This window comes from Entelurus aequoreus, linkage group LG05 (genome assembly GCF_033978785.1).
Source record: "Entelurus aequoreus isolate RoL-2023_Sb linkage group LG05, RoL_Eaeq_v1.1, whole genome shotgun sequence".
Taxonomy (NCBI): Eukaryota; Metazoa; Chordata; class Actinopteri; order Syngnathiformes; family Syngnathidae; genus Entelurus; species Entelurus aequoreus.
Genome location: NC_084735.1, coordinates 6,422,353 through 6,444,667, shown reverse-complemented (window position 1 = coordinate 6,444,667; position 22,315 = coordinate 6,422,353). Strand labels below are relative to the sequence as shown.

The following is a 22,315-nucleotide window of genomic DNA, read 5'->3' as shown; positions in this document are numbered from 1 at the left end:
CTGGACAACACCCAGTTTGTTGCTTGGCCAGTCAGCCTATTTCCTGTGATCGGTTTGAGTCGACCCCTATCCTCTACTCCTACTTGTGAGGGCTTCCTACCAGATGTTGCTAATGTCTTTACACTTCCTTCTAAACTCCAAACCTGCATTCCTGTAGGATTCCAGTTTCTCTGGGGGCAAGAGCCACCACTCACTAGGGTCAGACCACGGTCCTTGTTCTGGAGAACTTCATCAAATGGTGCGATGATTCGTACCTGGAGCTTAATGGCGATAAAACGAAGAAGATGTACATTGACTTTCGCCGTGATCCCCCTGCCAAAGCACCCATTCTCAATAATGGCTCTGCTGTTGAGATAGTCCGTGAATACAAGTATCTAGGCACAATTTTAGACAATAAATTGACCTTTGATGCCAACACTGACCGTATTTGCAAGAAGGCCAATCAGAGGCTGTTTTCCTTGAGGAGACTGAGGGGCTTTTAGGTTGATAGGACACTGATGAGGATGTTCTATTCATCTTGTATTGAGTCTATTTTAACTCATTCTATCACTTCCTGGTTTGGTAACCTCAGTGTGGCCAATAAAAACAGACTAAGTGGTATAATCAAGGTGTGCCAAAAGACCATAGGCACTACCTTGAACCCCCTGGAGCTGAACGCCCAGAAAACAGTGGAGATGATCATGGACTTCAGGAAAGTCACAGCCCCACCATCCCCCCTCACCCTGATTGACTCTCCCACCCCCGTCCCCATTGTGGACTCCTTCCGTTTCTTGGGCACCACCATCACCCAGGACCTCAAGTGGGAGCTGACCATCAGCTCCCTCATCAAGAAGGCCCAGCAGAGGATGTACTTCCTGCGGCAGCTGAGGAAACTTAAGGTGCCGACCGAGATGCTGGTGCAGTTTTACTCAGCCGTCATAGAGTCCATCCTGACCTCCTCCATCACAGTGTGGTTCCCCGGCGCCACAGTCCAGGATAAGAATAGACTGCAACGCATCGTACGTGCTGCGGAGAAGGTGATTGGCTGCAAGCTCCCATCCCTCCAGGACTTGTTCTCCTCCAGGACCAGAAGGCGTGTGGGTCGGATCACAGCTGACTCTTCTCACCCTGGACACACACTATTCTCCCCTCTCCCCTCAGGCAGGAGACTACGCTCCATCCAGACCCACACCTCCCGCCACCTGAACAGTTTTTTCCCCTCGGCCATCAGGCAAATGAACAAGAACTCCTAACAGCAGCTCCTTGAATTCCTTGAATCCCTTCTAAGTCTATCTGATAGCTCAGTCACAGCTCTTTTTATTACCAAATATGTGTTATATGTGTTTTATGTCGCACGTTTGCACCAAGAAAAATTCCTAGTTTGTGAACCCGTTCTCAAACAATGGCAATAAAACTATTCTGATTCTGAACCAGATCCATCAGGCCCGAGTCATCCAGAAGGCAAAGGCCATTCTGGTCAACCCTCAGCACCCTCTCTTCTCAGAGTTTAAATGGTAAATGATAAATGGGTTGTACTTGTATAGCACTTTTCTACCTTCAAGGTACTCAAAGCGCTTTGACAGTATTTCCACATTCACCCATTCACACACACATTCACACACTGATGGCGGGAGCTGCCATGTAAGGCGCTAACCAGCAGCCATCAGGAGCAAGGGTGAAGTGTCTTGCCCAAGGACACAACGGACGTGACTAGGATGGTAGAAGGTGGGGATTGAACCCCAGTAACTAGCAACCCTCCGATTGCTGGCACGGCCACTCTACCAACTTCGCCACGCCGCCCCGATTCCTCGTTGGCCTCCTCTTGGCTCATCACCCACTACATAGTCACTGTCTTGGGAGAGTGGCACGACCATCAATTTTACAACAAAGCCAGCCTAGGGATCGTCCCCCCCTTCGAGGCCAGAGTTACCATTTACCAGATCTACCTCAAACCCTATTCCCCGGATTTCCACTCAATGCTAAACAGACTCTTTCTGTTTTTATTCAAGTCAATGTGTCCGTTTAGACTCTTACCCTCAGGATGCAGGTACGCCCCTACTAATAGAAAGGCCAGAAACCATAGATACATAAGATCCTTTGTTCCCTCAGCTGTTGACTTTAGAAATGAGCTTCTTAAACAAGCTTAGCTGCTACGCAGTCACTTTAGTGGGAAGCCACGTGTGATGATTAGTTTTTATTGTATTACAAATGTTTTAGTTTTTAGCTCAATGCCTTCATGATGGTTTGTATGTTGTATGTATTTGGTGTATTTGTACCTTGTTTTACTGTTGTACCTCGTTTTTACTGTTGTACCTTGTTTTACTGTTGTACCTTGTTTTACTGTTGTACCTCATTTTTACTGTTGTACCTTGTTTTACTGTTGTACCTCGTTTTTACTGTTCTACCTTGTTTTACTGTTGTACCTCGTTTTTACTGTTGTACCTTGTTTTTTTACTGTTGTACCTCGTTTCAATGTTGAACCTTGTTTTTACTGTTGTACCTTGTTTTTAATGACTACTGCTGCAAACCAAATTGCCCCTCGGGGACAATAAAGATTTTATAAGTCCAAGTCTAAGTCTAAGCTTGTGATGGACATGTGCACTTTTGACCTTAGTAGAATAATCCTCGAAAGGATTCTGTGACCAAATACAAACACGTGCTAGCTCACAATCATAAAAGAACACGGTACACGGTATAAAGTCGGGACCCGGGGTGGACCGCTTGTCTGTGCATCGGTTGGCGACATCTCTGCGATGCTGACCTGTCTCCGCTCAGGATGGTCTCCTGCTGGCCCCACTAAAGACTGGACTCTCACTATTATGTTAGATCCACTATGGACTGGACTGTCACTATTATATTGGATCCACTATGGACTGGACTCTCACTATTATGTTAGATCCACTATGGACTGGACTCTCACACTATTATGTTAGATCCACTAAAGACTGGACTCTCACTATTATGTTAGATCCACTATGGACTGGACTCTCACTATTATGTTAGATCCACTATGGACTGGACTCTCACTATTATGTTAGATCCACTATGGACTGGACTCTCACTATTATGTTAGATCCACTATGGACTGGCCTCTCACACTATTATGTTAGATCCACTAAAGACTGGACTCTCACTATTATGTTAGATCCACTATGGACTGGGCTCTCACTATTATGTTTGATCCTCTATGGACTGGACTCTCACTATTATGTTAGATCCACTATGGACTGGACTCTCACACTATTATGTTAGATCCACTATGGACTGGACTCTCACTATTATGTTAGATCCACTATGGACTGGACTCTCACGATATTATGTTAGATCCACTATGGACTGGACTCTCACTATTATGTTAGATCCACTATGGGCTGGACTCTCACTATTATGTTAGATCCACTATGGACTGGACTCTCACTATTATGTTAGATCCACTATGGACTGGACTCTCACTATTATGTTAGATCCACTATGGACTGGACTCTCACTATTATGTTAGATCCACTATGGGCTGGACTCTCACTATTATGTTAGATCCACTATGGGCTGGACTCTCACTATTATGTTAGATCCACTATGGACTGGACTCTCACTATTATGTTAGGGCCACTATGGACTGTACTCTCACACTATTATGTTAGATCCACTATGGACTGGACTCTCACTATTATGTTAGATCCACTATGGACTGGACTCTCACTATTATGTTAGATCCACTATGGGCTGGACTCTCACTATTATGTTAGATCCACTATGGACTGGACTCTCACACTATTATGTTAGATCCACTATGGACTGGACTCTCACTATTATGTTAGATCCACTATGGACTGGACTCTCACTATTATGTTAGATCCACTATGGGCTGGACTCTCACTATTATGTTAGATCCACTATGGACTGGACTCTCACTATTATGTTAGATCCACTATGGACTGAACTCGCACTATTATGTTAGATCCACTATGGGCTGGACTCTCACTATTATGTTAGATCCACTATGGACTGGACTCTCACTATTATGTTAGAGCCACTATGGACTGGACTCTCACAATATTATGTTAGATCCACTGTGGACTGGACTCTCACACTATTATGTTAGATCCACTATGGACTGGACTCTCACGATATTATGCTAGATCCACTCGACGTTCAATGCACCGGTCGCCTGGGGGGGGGTCCCCAGTCCCCAGTCCCCAGTCCCCACATCTGCGGTCCCCTCCAAGGTTTCTCATTGTCCCATTGGGTTGAGTTATTCCTTGCCCTGATGTGGGATCTGAGTCGAGGATGTCGTTGAGGCTTGTGCAGCCCTTTGAGACACTCGTGATTTAGGGCTATATAAGTAAACATTGATTGATTTATTGATTGATTGATAATTTACCACAGCTTGGTATATACAGTCGCTTGGCAGGAGTTGTGACATACCGTGTCCACACAAGGGTGTTACTGAGGTGTGTGTGTGTGTGTGTGTGTGTGTGTGTGTGTGTGTGTGTGTGTGTGTGTGTGTGTGTGTGTGTGTGTGTATGTGTGTGTGTGTGTTTGCAGCAACGTGGACACTGATGAGCTGTGTGGTAAGTCGATACTTGTGTTGAGTCTTTGTGTTACTGCTAGGCATCATGAAGAGCAGTTGTAATAATAATAATTGCACTAACAAGCTACATGCCAGCCAGTATTTCAGGAAGACGTCATGTCAATCATGTCCTGCCGTCTTCTTGACTCTTTGGGGACAAAGAGTATTTCTCGCGGCACCTCGGGGAGTACAAGAACGTTCTGGCCGCCTTGGAGGAACTCAACCTGTCCATCCTGAGAGCCATGGACAAGACCAAGAAGGTGAGCTTGTCGTCGTGCCGGCGGCGGAAACTTGTACCCATGATCTTGTCCTTTAGGTCATAACTCTAAGCTCATGACCGTAGGTGAGCGTAGGGACGTACTGTAGATCAACCAGTAAATTGAGAGTTACTTTCCAGCTCAGCTCCTTCTTCACCACGACGGACCGATGCAGGGTCCGCATTACTGCAGATGCTGCATCGACCCGCCTGACGATCTCACAATCAACTCTTCCCTCACTCATGAACAAGACCGCAAGGTACTTGAACTCCTTCACTTGGGGCAGGATCTCCTCCCCGACCCGAAGATGGCACTCCACCCTTTTCCGGGCGTGAACCATGGACTCAAGACTTGGCAGTGCTGATTTTCATCCCAGTCGCTTCACACTCGGCTGTGAACCGATCCAGTGAGAGCTGAAGATCCTGGTCAGATGAAGCCAGCAGGACCACATCATCTTCAAAAAGGAAAGACCTAATCCTGCAGCCATGAAAACCGGATCCCCTCAATGCCCTGACTGCGCCTAGAGATTCTGTCCATAAAAGTTGTGAATAGAATGGGTGACAAAGGGCAGCCTTGGCAGAGTCCAACCCTGGAAACGGGTTCGACTTACTATCGGCAATGCGGACCAAGCTCTGACACTGATCATACAGGGAGCGGACCGCCACAATCAGACAGTCCGATACCCCATACTCTCTGAGCACTCTTCATAGGACTTCCTGAGGGTTGAATGCCTTCTCCAAGTCCACAAAGCACATGTAGACTGGTTGAGCAAACTCCCATGCACCCTCATAGACCCTGCTGAGAGTATTGAGCTGGTCGACAGTTCCACGACCAGGACAAAAACCACACTGTTCCTCCTGAATCCGAGGTTCGACTATCCAGCATAGCCTCCTCTCTAGTACACCTGAATAGACCTTACCGGGAAGGCTGAGGAGTGTGATCCCATGATAGTTGGAACACACCCTCCGGTTCCCCTTCTTCCCGGTCTCCCAACCCAGAGGCACCGCCCCCGATGTCCACGCAATGCTGCAGAGTCTTGTCAACCAAGACAGCTCCACAGCATCCAGAGCCTTAAGGAACTCTGGGCGGATCTCATTCACCCCCAGGGCCTTGCCAACGAGCAGCTTCTTAACTACCTCGGCAACCTCAGCCCTATATATTATAATAAACATAGTTAAATGGAACGCCAACATTACAGGAAGTGCCAAGACATGTCCGCCTACCAACCTGTGGCCAAACTTTCATGAGCGCTCCAGACGCTGACTGACTTTCAGGCGCTGACACCTCTCCCCTCCCCCTGATTGGCAGGAGTACCAGGAGTCCACCCACCTGGAGCAGTTTGTCACCCGCTTCCTGCTGAAGGAGACCACCAATCAGCTCCACTCCCTCCAGAGCTCGCTGGAGTGCGCCATGGAAACCACCGCCGAGCAGACTCGCCAGGAGAAGTGAGTCATGCTCCAGTTCTTCATCTGGTCTAACATCTGTGATGAGGTTTTATGTTATGATGTTTACTGTCGAGTGGGAGACACTGGATTTCTCCCACAATGGGGAAATGGTGTGGTGTTGCAGTGCCGGGACAACTAGTCCACCAAAAATAACATTTAAAAGACATGAAAAACATGAAACAGCTCAGAGCTGATGCAACCAGTTTTTACTTCAGCGCCGCCATTTCTACTTAGTACGTCCACGTCTTGTGTCAAATGTGGTGTGTTACCTAATATGATGACTAGGTGTGTTACCTAATATGATGACTAGGTGTGTTACCTAATATGATGACTAGGTGTGTTACATAATATGATGACTAGGTGTGTTACATAATATGATGACTAGGTGTGTTACCTAATATGATTACTAGGTGTGTTACATAATATGATTACTAGGTGTGTTACCTAATATGATGACTAGGTGTGTTACATAATATGATGACTAGGTGTGTTACCTAATATGATTACTAGGTGTGTTACCTAATATGATTACTAGGTGTGTTACATAATATGATGACTCGGTGTGTTACATAATATGATGACTAGGTATGGTACATAATATGATGACTAGGTGTGTTACCTAATATGATGACTAGGTGTGTTACCTAATATGATGACTAGGAGTGTTACATAATATGATGACTAGGTGTGGTACATAATATGATGACTAGGTGTGTTACCTAATAAGATGACTAGGAGTGTTACATAATATGATGACTAGGTGTGTTACCTAATATGATTACTAGGTGTGTTACCTAATAAGATGACTAGGAGTGTTACATAATATGATGACTAGGTGTGTTACCTAATATGATGACTAGGTGTGTTACATAATATGATGACTAGGTGTGGTACATAATATGAAGACTAGGTGTGTTACATAATATGATGACTAGGTGTGTTACCTAATATGATTACTAGGTGTGTTACCTAATATGATGACTAGGTGTGTTACCTAATATGATGACTAGGTGTGTTACCTAATATGATGACGAGGTGTGTTACATAATATGATGACTAGGTGTGTTACCTAATATGATTACTAGGTGTGTTACATAATATGATGACTAGGTGTGTTACATAATATGATGACTAGGTGTGTTACATAATATGATGACTAGGTGTGTTACCTAATAAGATGACTAGGTGTGTTACATAATATGATGACTAGGTGTGGTACATAATATGATGACTAGGTGTGTTACCTAATATGATTACTAGGTGTGTTACCTAATATGATTACTAGGTGTGTTACCTAATATGATGACTAGGTGTGTTACATAATATGATGACTAGGAGTGTTACATAATATGATGGCTAGGTGTGTTACATAATATGATGACTAGGTGTGTTACCTAATATGATGACTAGGTGTGTTACCTAATATGATGACTAGGTGTGTTACATAATATGACTAGGTGTGTTACCTAATATGATGACTAGGTGTGTTACCTAATATGATGACTAGGTGTGTTACCTAATATGATGACTAGGTGTGTTACATAATATGATGACTAGGTGTGTTACCTAATATGATGACTAGGTGTGTTACCTAATATGATGACTAGGTGTGTTACCTAATATGATGACTAGGTGTGTTACATAATATGATGACTAGGTGTGTTACATAATATGATGACTAGGTGTGTTACGTAATATGATGACTAGGTGTGTTACCTAATATGATGACTAGGTGTGTTACATAATATGATGACTAGGTGTGTTACATAATATGATGACTCGGTGTGTTACATAATATGATGACTAGGTGTGTTACATAATATGATGACTAGGTGTGTTACATAATATGATGACTAGGTGTGTTACGTAATATGATGACTAGGTGTGTTACCTAATATGATGACTAAGTGTGTTACCTAATATGATGACTAGGTGTGTTACATAATATGATGACTAGGTGTGTTACCTAATATGATGACTAGGTGTGTTACCTAATATGCTTTGGGACTCATGTTTTAGGACTTGAGTTTTTAGGACTAGAGTTTTAGGACTAGAGTTTTAGGACAGGCAGCAATGAAAGCTGGTTGCAGTTGAGGAGAAAAGAGGACTACGTGGGCAGACAAAAGGACAAGTTAGCAAGTCCGCCTACACAAGTCACACCTGACACACTAACTGATGCTGTCACCATGCATAATAATATTGTAGTATTATGATCATATTGTAGTATTATGATCTTATTGTAGTATTATAATGATATTGTAGTATTATGATCTTATTGTAGTATTATGATGATATTGTAGTATTATGATGATATTGTAGTATTATGATCTTATTGTAGTATTATGATGATATTGTAGTATTGTAAAATTGTAGTATTATGATCATATTGTAGTATTATGATCTTATTGTAGTATTATGATGATATTGTAGTATTATGATCTTATTGTAGTATTATGATGATATTGTAGTATTATGATCATATTGTAGTATTATGATCATATTGTAGAATTATGATCTTATTGTAGTATTATAATATTGTAGTATTATGATCATATTGTAGTATTATGATCTTATTGTAGTATTATAATATTGTAGTATTATGATGATATTGTAGTATTATGATCTTATTGTAGTATTATGATCATATTGTAGTATTATGATCTTATTGTAGTATTATAATATTGTAGTATTATGATCATATTGTAGTATTATGATCTTATTGTAGTATTATACTATTGTAGTATTATAATATTGTAGTATTATGATCCTATTGTAGTTTTATAATATTGTAGTATTATGATATTGTAGTATTATGATGATATTGTAGTATCATGATATTGTAGTATTATGATCATATTGTAGTTTTATGATGATATTGTAGTATTATGATCTTATTGTAGAATTATGATTATATTGTAGTATTATGATGATATTGTAGTATTATGATCATATTGTAGTATTATGATTATATTGTAGTATTATGATCTTATTGTAGTATTATGATTATATTGTAGTATTATGATGATATTGTAGTATTATGATCATATTGTAGTATTATGATCTTATTGTAGTATTATAATATTGTAGTATTATGATCATATTGTAGTATTATGATCTTATTGTAGTATTATAATATTGTAGTATTATGATCATATTGTAGTATTATGATCATATTGTAGTATTATGTTATTGTAGTATTATAATGATATTGTAGTATTATAATATTGTAGTATTATGATATTGTAGTATTATGATGATATTGTAGTATCATGATATTGTAGTAGCGTGATAATATCGTAGTGTTATGATGCTTTTGGAGTATTGTGATATTGTAGTATTATGATGATATTGTAGTATTATGATCATATTGTAGTATTATGATATTGTGGTATTATTATGATATTGTAGTATTATGATCATAGTGTAGTATTATGATGAAATTGTAGTATTATGATATTGTAGTATTGTGTGTAATATTGTAGTATTGTGATGATATTGTAGTATTATGATAATAGTGTAGTATTATGATGATATTGTAGTATTATGATGGTATTGTAGTATTATAATGATATTGTAGTATTGTGTGTAATATTGTAGTATTGTAATGATATTGTAGTATTATGATCATATTGTAGTATTATGATGATATTGTAGTATTATAAGGATATTGTAGTATTGTGTGTAATATTGTAGTATTATAATGATATTGTAGTATTATGATCATATTGTAGTATTATGATGATATTGTAGTATTATAATGATATCTTATTATTGTGTGTAATATTGTAGTATTATGATGATATTGTAGTATTATGTGTATTACTACTACAGACTGGGTCCTACCAAACCAGAAGTGGTGTCCATCCAGTGGTCAGGACGTCGCTCCAAGCGCAGATCTGACAGGAACTACAGTTTGTCCCCCAACACAACCCTCATGGCTGTCCTCCATCCAGGTGACAAATGACAGCTGCTAACCATAGACTCTGTCCTACACGTCTCATGTCCTGACAGCTGCTAACCATAGACTCTGTCCTACATGTCTCATGTCCTGACAGCTGCTAACCATAGACTCTGTCCTACATGTCTCATGTCCTGACAGCTGCTAACCATAGACTCTGTCCTACATGTCTCATGTCCTGACAGCTGCTAACCATAGACTCTGTCCTACATGTCTCATGTCCTGACAGCTGCTAACCATAGACTCTGTCCTACATGTCTCATGTCCTGACAGCTGCTAACCATAGACTCTGTCCTACATGTCTCATGTCCTGACAGCTGCTAACCATAGACTCTGTCCTACATGTCTCATGTCCTGACAGCTGCTAACCATAGACTCTGTCCTACATGTCTCATGTCCTGACAGCTGCTAACCATAGACTCTGTCCTACATGTCTCATGTCCTGACAGCTGCTAACCATAGACTCTGTCCTACATGTCTCATGTCCTGACAGCTGCTAACCATAGACTCTGTCCTACATGTCTCATGTCCTGACAGCTGCTAACCATAGACTCTGTCCTACATGTCTCATGTCCTGACAGCTGCTAACCATAGACTCTGTCCTACATGTCTCATGTCCTGACAGCTGCTAACCATAGACTCTGTCCTACATGTCTCATGTCCTGACAGCTGCTAACCATAGACTCTGTCCTACATGTCTCATGTCCTGACAGCTGCTAACCATAGACTCTGTCCTACATGTCTCATGTCCTGACAGCTGCTAACCATAGACTCTGTCCTACATGTCTCATGTCCTGACAGCTGCTAACCATAGACTCTGTCCTACATGTCTCATGTCCTGACAGCTGCTAACCATAGACTCTGTCCTACATGTCTCATGTCCTGACAGCTGCTAACCATAGACTCTGTCCTACATGTCTCATGTCCTGACAGCTGCTAACCATAGACTCTGTCCTACATGTCTCATGTCCTGACAGCTGCTAACCATAGACTCTGTCCTACACGTCTCATGTCCTGACAGCTGCTAACCATAGACTCTGTCCTACACGTCTCGTGTCCTGACAGCTGCTAACCATAGACTCTGTCCTACACGTCTCATGTCCTGACAGCTGCTAACCATAGACTCTGTCCTACACGTCTCATGTCCCGACAGCTGCTAACCATAGACTCTGTCCTACATGTCTCATGTCCTGACAGCTGCTAACCATAGACTCTGTCCTACATGTCTCATGTCCCGACAGCTGCTAACCATAGACTCTGTCCTACATGTCTCATGTCCTGACAGCTGCTAACCATAGACTCTGTCCTACATGTCTCATGTCCTGACAGCTGCTAACCATAGACTCTGTCCTACACGTCTCGTGTCCTGACAGCTGCTAACCATAGACTCTGTCCTACACGTCTCATGTCCTGACAGCTGCTAACCATAGACTCTGTCCTACATGTCTCATGTCCTGACAGCTGCTAACCATAGACTCTGTCCTACACGTCTCATGTCCTGACAGCTGCTAACCATAGACTCTGTCCTACATGTCTCATGTCCTGACAGCTGCTAACCATAGACTCTGTCCTACACGTCTCATGTCCTGACAGCTGCTAACCATAGACTCTGTCCTACATGTCTCATGTCCTGACAGCTGCTAACCATAGACTCTGTCCTACATGTCTCATGTCCCGACAGCTGCTAACCATAGACTCTGTCCTACATGTCTCATGTCCTGACAGCTGCTAACCATAGACTCTGTCCTACATGTCTCATGTCCTGACAGCTGCTAACCATAGACTCTGTCCTACACGTCTCATGTCCTGACAGCTGCTAACCATAGACTCTGTCCTACATGTCTCATGTCCTGACAGCTGCTAACCATAGACTCTGTCCTACACGTCTCATGTCCTGACAGCTGCTAACCATAGACTCTGTCCTACATGTCTCATGTCCTGACAGCTGCTAACCATAGACTCTGTCCTACATGTCTCATGTCCTGACAGCTGCTAACCATAGACTCTGTCCTACATGTCTCATGTCCTGACAGCTGCTAACCATAGACTCTGTCCTACATGTCTCATGTCCCGACAGCTGCTAACCATAGACTCTGTCCTACATGTCTCATGTCCTGACAGCTGCTAACCATAGACTCTGTCCTACATGTCTCATGTCCTGACAGCTGCTAACCATAGACTCTGTCCTACATGTCTCATGTCCTGACAGGGGCTGTGGACCAGGACCACCACTGGACCACTCAAGTCACCAGACTGCAAAAACTCATCGACCGCCTGGAACAAAAGGTTCATGATAATCAAAATAACAATATCAATAATAATATCAATAATAATAATAATAATAATGATAATACAGTTATTATAATAACAATAATAACAACAATGATCATAATGGGGAACACAATAATAATAATAATAATAATTGGTTAAAAATAATAATAATAATAATAATTATAATAATAATACAGTAATAATAATAATAATAATAACAATAATAATACAGTTATAATATAAATAATAATAATAATAATAATAAAAATAGTAATAGTGGTAATAATAATTATAATGGTAATAATATGAATAGTAATTATAATAATAATAATAATACAGTTATTATAATAACAATACCAATAGTAATAACAATAATAATAATGGGAATAATAGTAGTATTAGGAAAGATAATATAGTTAATAATAATAAAAAAATAATGTTATAATAGTAATAACTATAATAACAACAATGATAATAATAATAATAACGTTGTTATTTTAATTATCATTATTATTATTATTATATATTACAATCATAAAAACAATATTAACCATAACAATAATATTAATATTACCAATTGATTGATTTTGATTGATATATTTTTATTTCAAATATGCATAAAAACAAGAGCAAGCCTGATCCAAAACAGTGCTATAGCCTTAACAGCCATTATAACAAAATGAAAAACAATGGAGAATAAAAAACAAAAACAAATGAGCATTGGACTTTCTTTTTCTATTTTTCTTTCTTTCTTTTTTTACATATTTGAAAAGGAGTGAGAAGAAGTTTACACTTATTTAATCCCACTCCTTGTCTTTAAATCAGAAATTACTCTGAGCTAGAACTACCTATTCACTCAATGTACAAACTTAATGAATACTGTACATACATCATAGATATGCACACTACACACATACATAGCCACATCATTACCACTAGTGATGATGGAAATGGTATGATGCCACCACAACAACACCACTGCCTCAATGGGCAGCCCCACACTCTTCTGTAACACAAATAAGCCAATATCAAAGCCCTTCTTCATCTCTGTACCTCTGGAATACCATGTACTTATACTTCCTTTTAAACTGCTTTATGTTTGGACATTGCTTTAACTCATCATTCAAACCATTCCATAATTTCACTCCACAAATTGAAATACAAAAACGTTTAATGGTCGTTCTATAACTAAGCATTTTTGACATTTAAATTCCCCCTTAAATTATACCCGCCCTCTCGTGTGCTGAACAATTTTTGAATGCTTCCTGGGAGTTTATTTATTTTGGCTTTATACATTATTTGTGAAGTTTGATACAAAATAATATCATTAAATTTCAATATTTTTGACTGTAAGAGTAGTGAGTGAGTATGGTCCTGGGGCCGTACTTATCAAGCTTCTTAGAGTGCCATTTTACACTTAAGTCCTGAGAATTTGCCAAATTTAGTCCTACTCTCAAACTTAAGAATAAAAGCTTTTTATCAACGTTCTTAAAGGCCTACTGAAATGAATTTTTTTTATTTAAACGGGGATAGCAGATCTATTCTATGTGTCATACTTGATCATTTCGCGATATTGCCATATTTTTGCTGAAAGGATTTAGTAGAGAACAACGACGATAAAGATTGCAACTTTTGGTATCTGATAAAAAAAAGGCTTGCACCTACCGGAAGTAGCGTGACGTAGTCAGTTGAACATATACGCAAAGTTCCCTATTGTTTACAATGATGGCCGCATGAAGTGAGAGAGATTCGGACCGAGAAAGCGACAATTTCCCCATTAATTTGAGCGAGGATGAAAGATTTGTGGATGAGGAAAGTGCAAGTGAAGGACTAGTGGGGAGTTGAAGCTATTCAGATAGGGAAGATGCTGTGAGAGCCGGGGGTGACCTGATATTCAGCTGGGAATGACTACAACAGTAAATAAACACAAGACATATATATACTCTATTAGCCACAACACAACCAGGCTTATATTTAATATGCCACAAATTAATCCTGCATAAAAACACCTGCGTGTTTGTTATGCTAGCTCCTAGCTCCTCTGCTAGCTCCTAGCTCCATAGAACACGCCAATACAATTCAAACACCTGATCAACACACACAATCACTCAGCCCAAAAGACCGTTCACCTAACCCAAGGTTCATAAAGCTTATATATTTTTAAAAAGTTACGTACATATGCAAAAAAAAGTTGCGCACATACGGTCAAGCGATCAAATGTTTAGAAGCCAAAGCTGCATACTCACAGTAGCACGTCTGCGTCTTTGTCATCCAAATCAAAGTAATCCTGGTAAGAGTCTGTGTTGTCCCAGTTCTCTATATTGAAGTCAAAAGTCCTCCTGGTTAGAGTCTCTGTTATCCGAGTTCTTCCATCTTGACTGCATCTTTCGGGAATGTAAACAAAGAAGCGCCGGCTGTGTACTGTTGTTGCTGACTACGTTCGAAAAATACGTCCATTTCGCACCGACAACTTTCTTCTTTGCTTGCTCAGCTTCCTTCTCCATAATGCAATGAACATGATTGCAACAGATTCACCAACACAGATGTCCAGAATACTGTGGAATTATGAAATGAAAACAGAGCTTTTTCGTATTGGCTTCAATGTGGAAGGCATACCCGTGTTCGCCGGGCTACGTCACACGCATACGTCATCCTCAGAGGCGTTTCGAACCGGAAGTTTAGCGGCAAATTTAAAATGTCACTTTATAAGTTAACCCGGCCGTATTGGCATGTGTTATAATGTTAAGATTTCATCATTGATATATAAACTATCAGACTGCGTGGTCGGTAGTAGTGGCTTTCAGTAGGCCTTTAAGTTTAAATATCATTAATTATTAATAATAACATAGAGTTAAAGGTAAATTGAGCAAATTGGCTATTTCTGGCAATTTATTGAAGTGTGTATCAAACTGGTAGCCCTTCGCATTAATCACTACCCAAGAAGTAGCTCTTGCTTTCAAAAAGGTTGGTGACCCCTGGACTATATAGTATATACCGCATGTTATTTTTGTACAACAACAACTTCAGCTGTCGAACTTTATAAGGTAAAAATTCAACAAGTACAACATTAGCACGGACGGTATAGCCAAGTTTTGGTTAAGAAGGTGGATTTTTGTTCCTTATATTTACCAGAATTGAAGTGATCCGAACACACGACCCGGGACTTTGGGGGACTCCAGTGAGAACCGTCCTCTGCAAACTTTCTCCTTACATTATTAAACTTAAATGTTTGGAGTAAAATTCGCGAGCGCCGGTTCAGCTACCGGAACAGGAAGTGATATGATAAATGATAAAAACATATTAACAATAATAATGATATGAATAGTTACAACAATAATAATAATAATAATGTAAAAATATGAATAACAATAATAATATTAACAATAATAAAACAATATTACAATTATTGATGATATTACCACTAATAATAATATTAAAAATAACAAAAAACTATTTTAACAATAATAATAATAATATCAACAATAATAATGACAGTTCTAACGATGAAAATATTAATAATGATAATAATAGTGATAACAATCATAATGATAATATTAACAATGTCAGTATTTCAATGACGGTTGTTTATCGATATATTTTTACATTTAATTATTGAACATTTGCATGAACTATTTTACACTTTAGTTAATTTATTCTTCATTTCAATATATTGACTTGAATTGACTGATTTGTAGAGATTAAAAAAAACTTATTTGGACTTTCCTCCAACAACAGAAACAAACATTTGTTTACACATAAGTCACATGACCATATGATCACATGATCACATGACCACATGACCATATGATCACATGAACACATGAACACATGACAATATGAACACATGATCACATGACCACATGAGCACATGACCATATGATCACATGAACACATGACCATATGATCACATGAACACATGATCACATAACCACATGAACACATGACCATATGACCACATGATCACATGACCACATGAGCACATGACCATATGATCACATGAACACATGACCATATGATCACATGAACACATGATCACATGACCACATGACCACATGATCACATGAACACATGATCACATGAACACATGACCATATGAACACATGATCACATGACCACATGACCATATGATCACATGACCACATGATCACATGATCACATGACCATATGATCACATGACCATATGAACACATGATCACATGACCACATGAACACATGACCATATGAACACATGATCACATGACCACATGTGCACATGACCATATGATCACATGAACACATGACCATATGATCACATGAACACATGATCACATGACCACATGATCACATGAACACATGACCATATGATCACATGAACACATGATCACATGAACACATGACCATATGATCACATGAACACATGATCACATGACCACATGATCACATGACCATATGATCACATGAACACATGATCACATGAACACATGACCACATGATCACATGACCACATGATCACATGACCTGTTGTCCTCCGCAGGAGATCCGTCTGGAGCCTGTAGAAGAAGAAGTGGTGGAGAGCAAGATGGTGCGTTGGTGCTGATGAGAAGTCTGGTTGTCATGGCGACAGCAGCAGGACCCAATCTTTGCCCTCATGTCGCCTTTCCTGCTCCATCCTTGCTTGCACCACACTTGTCACAACTCTGTGTGTGTGTGTGCGCGTGTGTGTGTGTGAGTGTGTGCGCGTGCGTGTGCATGTTTGTGTGTCTGTGTGTGTGTGTGTTTTGCACGTCCTCTGACACGTGGACATGTGTGTTGGCAGCACATGGTGATGGTGCAGAGGCAGATGTGTGTGATGGAGGACCAGGTGGAGGACTTCCGTGTGTCCCTCAAACTTTACGTGGACACTTCCTGCACTCAGACTGGATGTCTACAGTCAGTACACACACACACACACACACACACACACACACACACACACACACACACACACACACACACACACACACACACACACATGGTTGGATAAATTGCTGGAGTGTGATGATGAATACATTCACTTATTAATTTATGATCACATGACTCACTGAGCTGCCACCTTATGGTGGTAGAGGAGTTTGCGTACGTTGTCTGGGGGCTTCTACGCCCCCTGGTGGGGTCTCCCAGGACAAACCGGTCCGAGGCGAGGGATCCGACAAAGAGCAGATATGAAAAAGAACCAAGGACACAGGTTTCCCTCACTGGGGCCCCCTTTGGAGCCAGGCCTGGGGGATCCATGGCGAGCACAACCCAAAGGGGCAACGTGGGTGCCCCCCTCCAATGGGCTCACCACTCATAGCAGGGGGCATAGAGGTTGGTGCAATGTGAGCTGGGCGGTAGCCAAAGCGGGGCCCTTGGCGGTCCGATCCTCGGCTTGGGACGTGGAACGTCACCTCGCAGGGGGGGGAAGGAGCCTGAGCTGGTGCGCAAAGTGGAGAAGTTCCGGCTGGATCTAGTCAGACTCACTTCGACGCGCAGTAAGGGCTTTGGAACCAGTTCTCTCAAGAGGGGCTGGACTCTCTGCCACTCGGGTGTTGCAAGCAGAGAGGCGACGGGCAGGGGTGGCAATTCTTGTTGCCCCCCCCCGGATCAAAGCCTGTGCGTAGGAGTTCCACCCAGTAGTCGAGAGGGTAGCTTCCCTCCACCTCCAGGTGGGGGCACGGGTCCTAACTGTTGTTTGTTTGTTGTTTGTTCAAAGTACCCGCACTTTTTGAAAGAGGCAGTACTGAAGAGTGCTCCCTCAGGTGATTTTCTTCTTCTGCTGGAGGACTTCAACGCTCACGTTGGCAACGACAGTGAGCCCTTGAGAGGCGTGATTGGGAGAAACAGCTTCCCAGGTCTGAACCAGAGTGGTGTTTTGTCATTGGACTTTTGTGCTCGTCACAGATTGTCCATAACTAACACCATGTTCAAACAGAAGGGTGTTCATATGTTCACACCCTAGGCCGCAGTTCATTAGACTCTGTGGTTGTGTCATCGGATTTGCAGTCTTATGTTTTGGACACTCAAGTGAAAAGAGGGGCGGAGCTTTTCACTGATTACCACCTGGTGGAGAGTTGGCTCTGATGGTGGGGGAAGATGCCGGTCAGACCTGGCACACCCAAACTTATTGTGAGGGTCTGCTAGGAATGTCTGGCAGAGTCTCCCGTCAGAGAGAGTTTCAGTTCCCACCTCTGGAAGGACTTTGAGCATGTCACGAGGGAGGTGCTGGACATTGAGTCCGACTGGACCATGTTCTGTACCGCTATTGTCGGGGTGGCCCATCGGAATTGTGGTTGGAGCCTGTCGTGGACACCAGTAGTGAGGGATGCCGTCAAGCTGAAGAAGGAGTCCTATCGGGTCCATTTGGCTCATAGGACTCCAGAGGTAGCGGACAGGTGGCTTTGGCGGTCGCAGAGGCAAAAACTCGGGACATGGGAGGAGTTCAGAGAAGCCGTGGAAAATGACTCCCGGTTCATTTCGAAGCAATTCTAGGCCACCATTCGCCGCCTCAGGACCGGGAAGCACTGCACTGTCAATACTGTGTATGGTGGGGATGGTGTGCTGCTGACCTAGACTCAGGATGACACAGGATGACACAGGATGGCGGCGCCCTGACGGGCTGCGGCTTGCAGACGCTCATGGTAGCATAGAACAATTTGGCAAAAATACCGGACAATTCTTTAAAATTTCATGGCTGGTTTACATCGTGGACACTCCGTGGTCACATACGACCGCCAGACAATTCTGGATGTGGATAGATCGGGCCGTTTTGGACTGAAAGATGCGTGTACGTTGGACCTCCTCGCCAGCATGGGAATACTTCGCCGGCTACATCCAGCGGCCTGTAAAGCAGCAAAGTCAAGTACCAGCGGGGACCGTCAATGGAAGACACGTAAGCGGTGTGATCGGAAGCAGAAGCGGGGATGCCGAGCGGGGCTAACAACAAAGCTAAAGGCTAATCCTCAAAGAACGCTGCTTCCTTCCATCCTGCTTTCAAACGTCCGCTCCCTGGAGAACAAACTGGACTACCTGAAGCTGGATTTAAATGCAAGACGCGAGATGAGAGACTGCTGCGCCATATTTCTAACAGAAACGTGGCTGAAACCCTCCGTTCCGGACGAGGCAGTTAGCATTGAGGGGCTAACTATGTTTCGGTCGGACAGGAGCAGATCTCTCACTGGTAAATCCCGAGGTGGTGGTGTTTGTATATACGTTAATAATAACTGGTGCAACAATGGGGAGATAGTCTCACATCACTGCTCTCCTGATGTTGAACTATTAACTATAAAATGCAGGCCATTTTATTTACACCGGGAATTCAGTGCTATGATCTTCACAGCAGTGTACATTCACCCCCAGTGCTAACACCAAAGAAGCTTTGTACTGCCCCATCAATGAACTGCAAACTTCATCGTGGCAGGGGATTTTAATCAAGCTAACATGAAAACTGTGTTCCCTCATTTCCATCAATATGTGAATTTTGCAACCAGGGGTGGAAGCAGATTGGACCTGGTGTTCAGCAATATTAAACATGCTTATAAAGCTGCACCACGCCCCCACCTCGGCTCCTCAGACCATCTATCTGTGATGCTAATTCCTGCATACAAGCCCCTGCTGATCAGGAAGCAAGCTACAGTGAAGCAGGTGAGGACCTGGCCAGAGGGAGCATTGGAAGCATTACAAGACGGCTTTGAAACCACAGACTGGGACATGTTCAAGGCAGCCACCACCGAAAATCCCCACACATGTGTGGAGGAGTATGCAGAGTCTGTGTCCGCATACATTCAGAAGTGCATGGAGGATGTCAGTGTGATCAAGAACATCCCCACACGGGCCAACGAGAAACCCTGGATGAACAGTAAGGTACGTGCAATGCTGAAGGCTCGGAACAAGGCTTTCAAGTCTGGTGACATGGTGGCATTAAAATCAGCCAGAGCTAACCTGAACCGTGCCATTAAGGTTGCAAAGCGTGCTCATAGTCAGAAAGTGCAGGACTTCTTCGAGAACCCCACAAACACTAGACGAATGTGGCAGGGCATACAGGTCATACAGGAAAGCACCAGGACCTGATGACATTCCGGGCAAGGTGCTTAAGGGATGTGCAGACCAGCTGGCTGGGGTTCTCACAGACATCTTCAACATCTCGCTGACCCAGGCTGTGGTACCATCATGTTTTAAGACGGCCACAATCATACCAGTGCCTAAAAAACCCACAATCTCCTCCCTCAATGATTACCGCCCCGTGGCACTCACCCCCATCATAATGAAGTGCTTCGAGAGGCTGGTAAAGGAATATATTGTCTCCAGACTTCCCCCCACATTCGACCAATACCAGTTTGCTTATCGCCCTAACCGCTCCACAGAGGACGCCATCTCCTCTGCACTCCACCTGAGCTTAGAACATCTGGAAGGAAAGGACACACACGTGCGGATGTTGTTTCTGGACTTCAGCTCAGCATTCAACACCATCATCCCGCAGCACTTGGTGAGCAAACTGGCCTCCCTTGGATTCAGTACCCCCCTTTGCAACTGGCTGCTTGACTTCCTCACAGACAGACCCCAGTCTGTGAGAGTGGGCAACAACACCTCCAGTGCCATCTCCCTGAGCACCGACTCCCCCCAAGGCTGCGTCCTGAGTCCGCTGCTGTTCACGTTGATGACTCATGACTGCTGCGCCAGGTCCACTACTAACCACATTGTGAAGTATGCGGACGACACGACAGTAGTGGGCCTCATCCGTGACAACAATGACATGGACTACAGGGAGGAGGTGAAACATCTGGTTGACTGGTGCAGAACCTACAACCTGGTCCTGAATGTCAACAAGACCAAGGAGATCATAGTTGACTTCAGGAAGCACCAGTCCAGCCACGCTCCACTCTTCATCAACGGCACAGTGGTGGAGATGGTAAGCAGCACCAAGTTCCTGGGGGTGCAGATAACTGACAATATGACCTGGTCCCTACACACCGGAGCTCTGGTAAAAAGAGCTCAGCAGCGCATGCACTTTTTGCGTGGGATGAAAAGAGCACAGCTCCCTCCCCCCATTCTCAGCACATTCTACAGAGGCACTATAGAGACCACCTGCTGACCAACAGCATCTCTGTCTGGACTGGAGCCTGCAGTGCCTCAGACTGGAAGTCTCTCCAGAGAGTGGTGAGGACGGCGGAAAAGATCATCAGGACTCCTCTTCCTCCTATCCAGGAGATGGCAAAAAGCCGCTGCCTGACCAGGGCTCAGAAAATCTGCAGAGACTCCTCCCACTCCCACCAAGGACTCTTTTCACTGCAGGACTCTAGAAAGAGGTTCCGCAGCCTCCGAAGCAGAACCTCCAGGTTCTGTAACAGCTTCTTCTCTCAGGCCGTAAGACTCTTGAAGGCATCATAATTAAATTATCCCCTCAACTCCCCCCAAAATGGTCTAAGTCTAAGTCTAAGTCTAAGGATGTTGTGGATCGGTGGAGGGAATACTTCAAAGACCTCCTCAATCCCACCTACACGTCTTCTTATGAGGAAACAGTGCCTGGGGAATCTGTGGTGGGCTCTCCTATTTCTGGGGCTGAGATAGTTCCTCTGTGGCAGGGCCCCGGGGGGTGGATAAAATCCGCCTGGAGTGTCTTAAGGCTCTGGATGCTATGGGGCTGTTTTGGTTGACAAGACTCCGCCGCATTGTGTGGACATCGGGGGCGGTACATCTGGATTTGCAGACCGGGGTGGTGGTTCCTCTATTTAAAAAGGGGATGAGAATCAGCACCTCCATGTCTGAGTCCATGGTTCTCGCCCGGGTTGGGGAGGAGACCCTGCCCCAAGTGGAAGAGTTCAAGTACCTCGGAGTGAGGGAG

The 22,315-nt window shown here is 42.8% G+C and overlaps 1 protein-coding gene across 1 annotated transcript in view; it reads left to right on the top strand.

Annotated features, from left to right (window-relative positions):
• Positions 1-22,315, top strand: part of LOC133650078 (N-terminal EF-hand calcium-binding protein 1-like) — a 39,390-nt gene that overhangs the window by 13,436 nt on the left and 3,639 nt on the right. Inside the window, exons 4-10 of the mRNA XM_062046891.1 lie at positions 4,525-4,550; positions 4,712-4,809; positions 6,115-6,251; positions 10,083-10,204; positions 12,419-12,495; positions 16,994-17,041; positions 17,276-17,388. Coding sequence (XP_061902875.1) covers positions 4,525-4,550; positions 4,712-4,809; positions 6,115-6,251; positions 10,083-10,204; positions 12,419-12,495; positions 16,994-17,041; positions 17,276-17,388 — 621 coding nt within the window. The remainder of the gene's footprint in view (positions 1-4,524; positions 4,551-4,711; positions 4,810-6,114; positions 6,252-10,082; positions 10,205-12,418; positions 12,496-16,993; positions 17,042-17,275; positions 17,389-22,315) is intronic.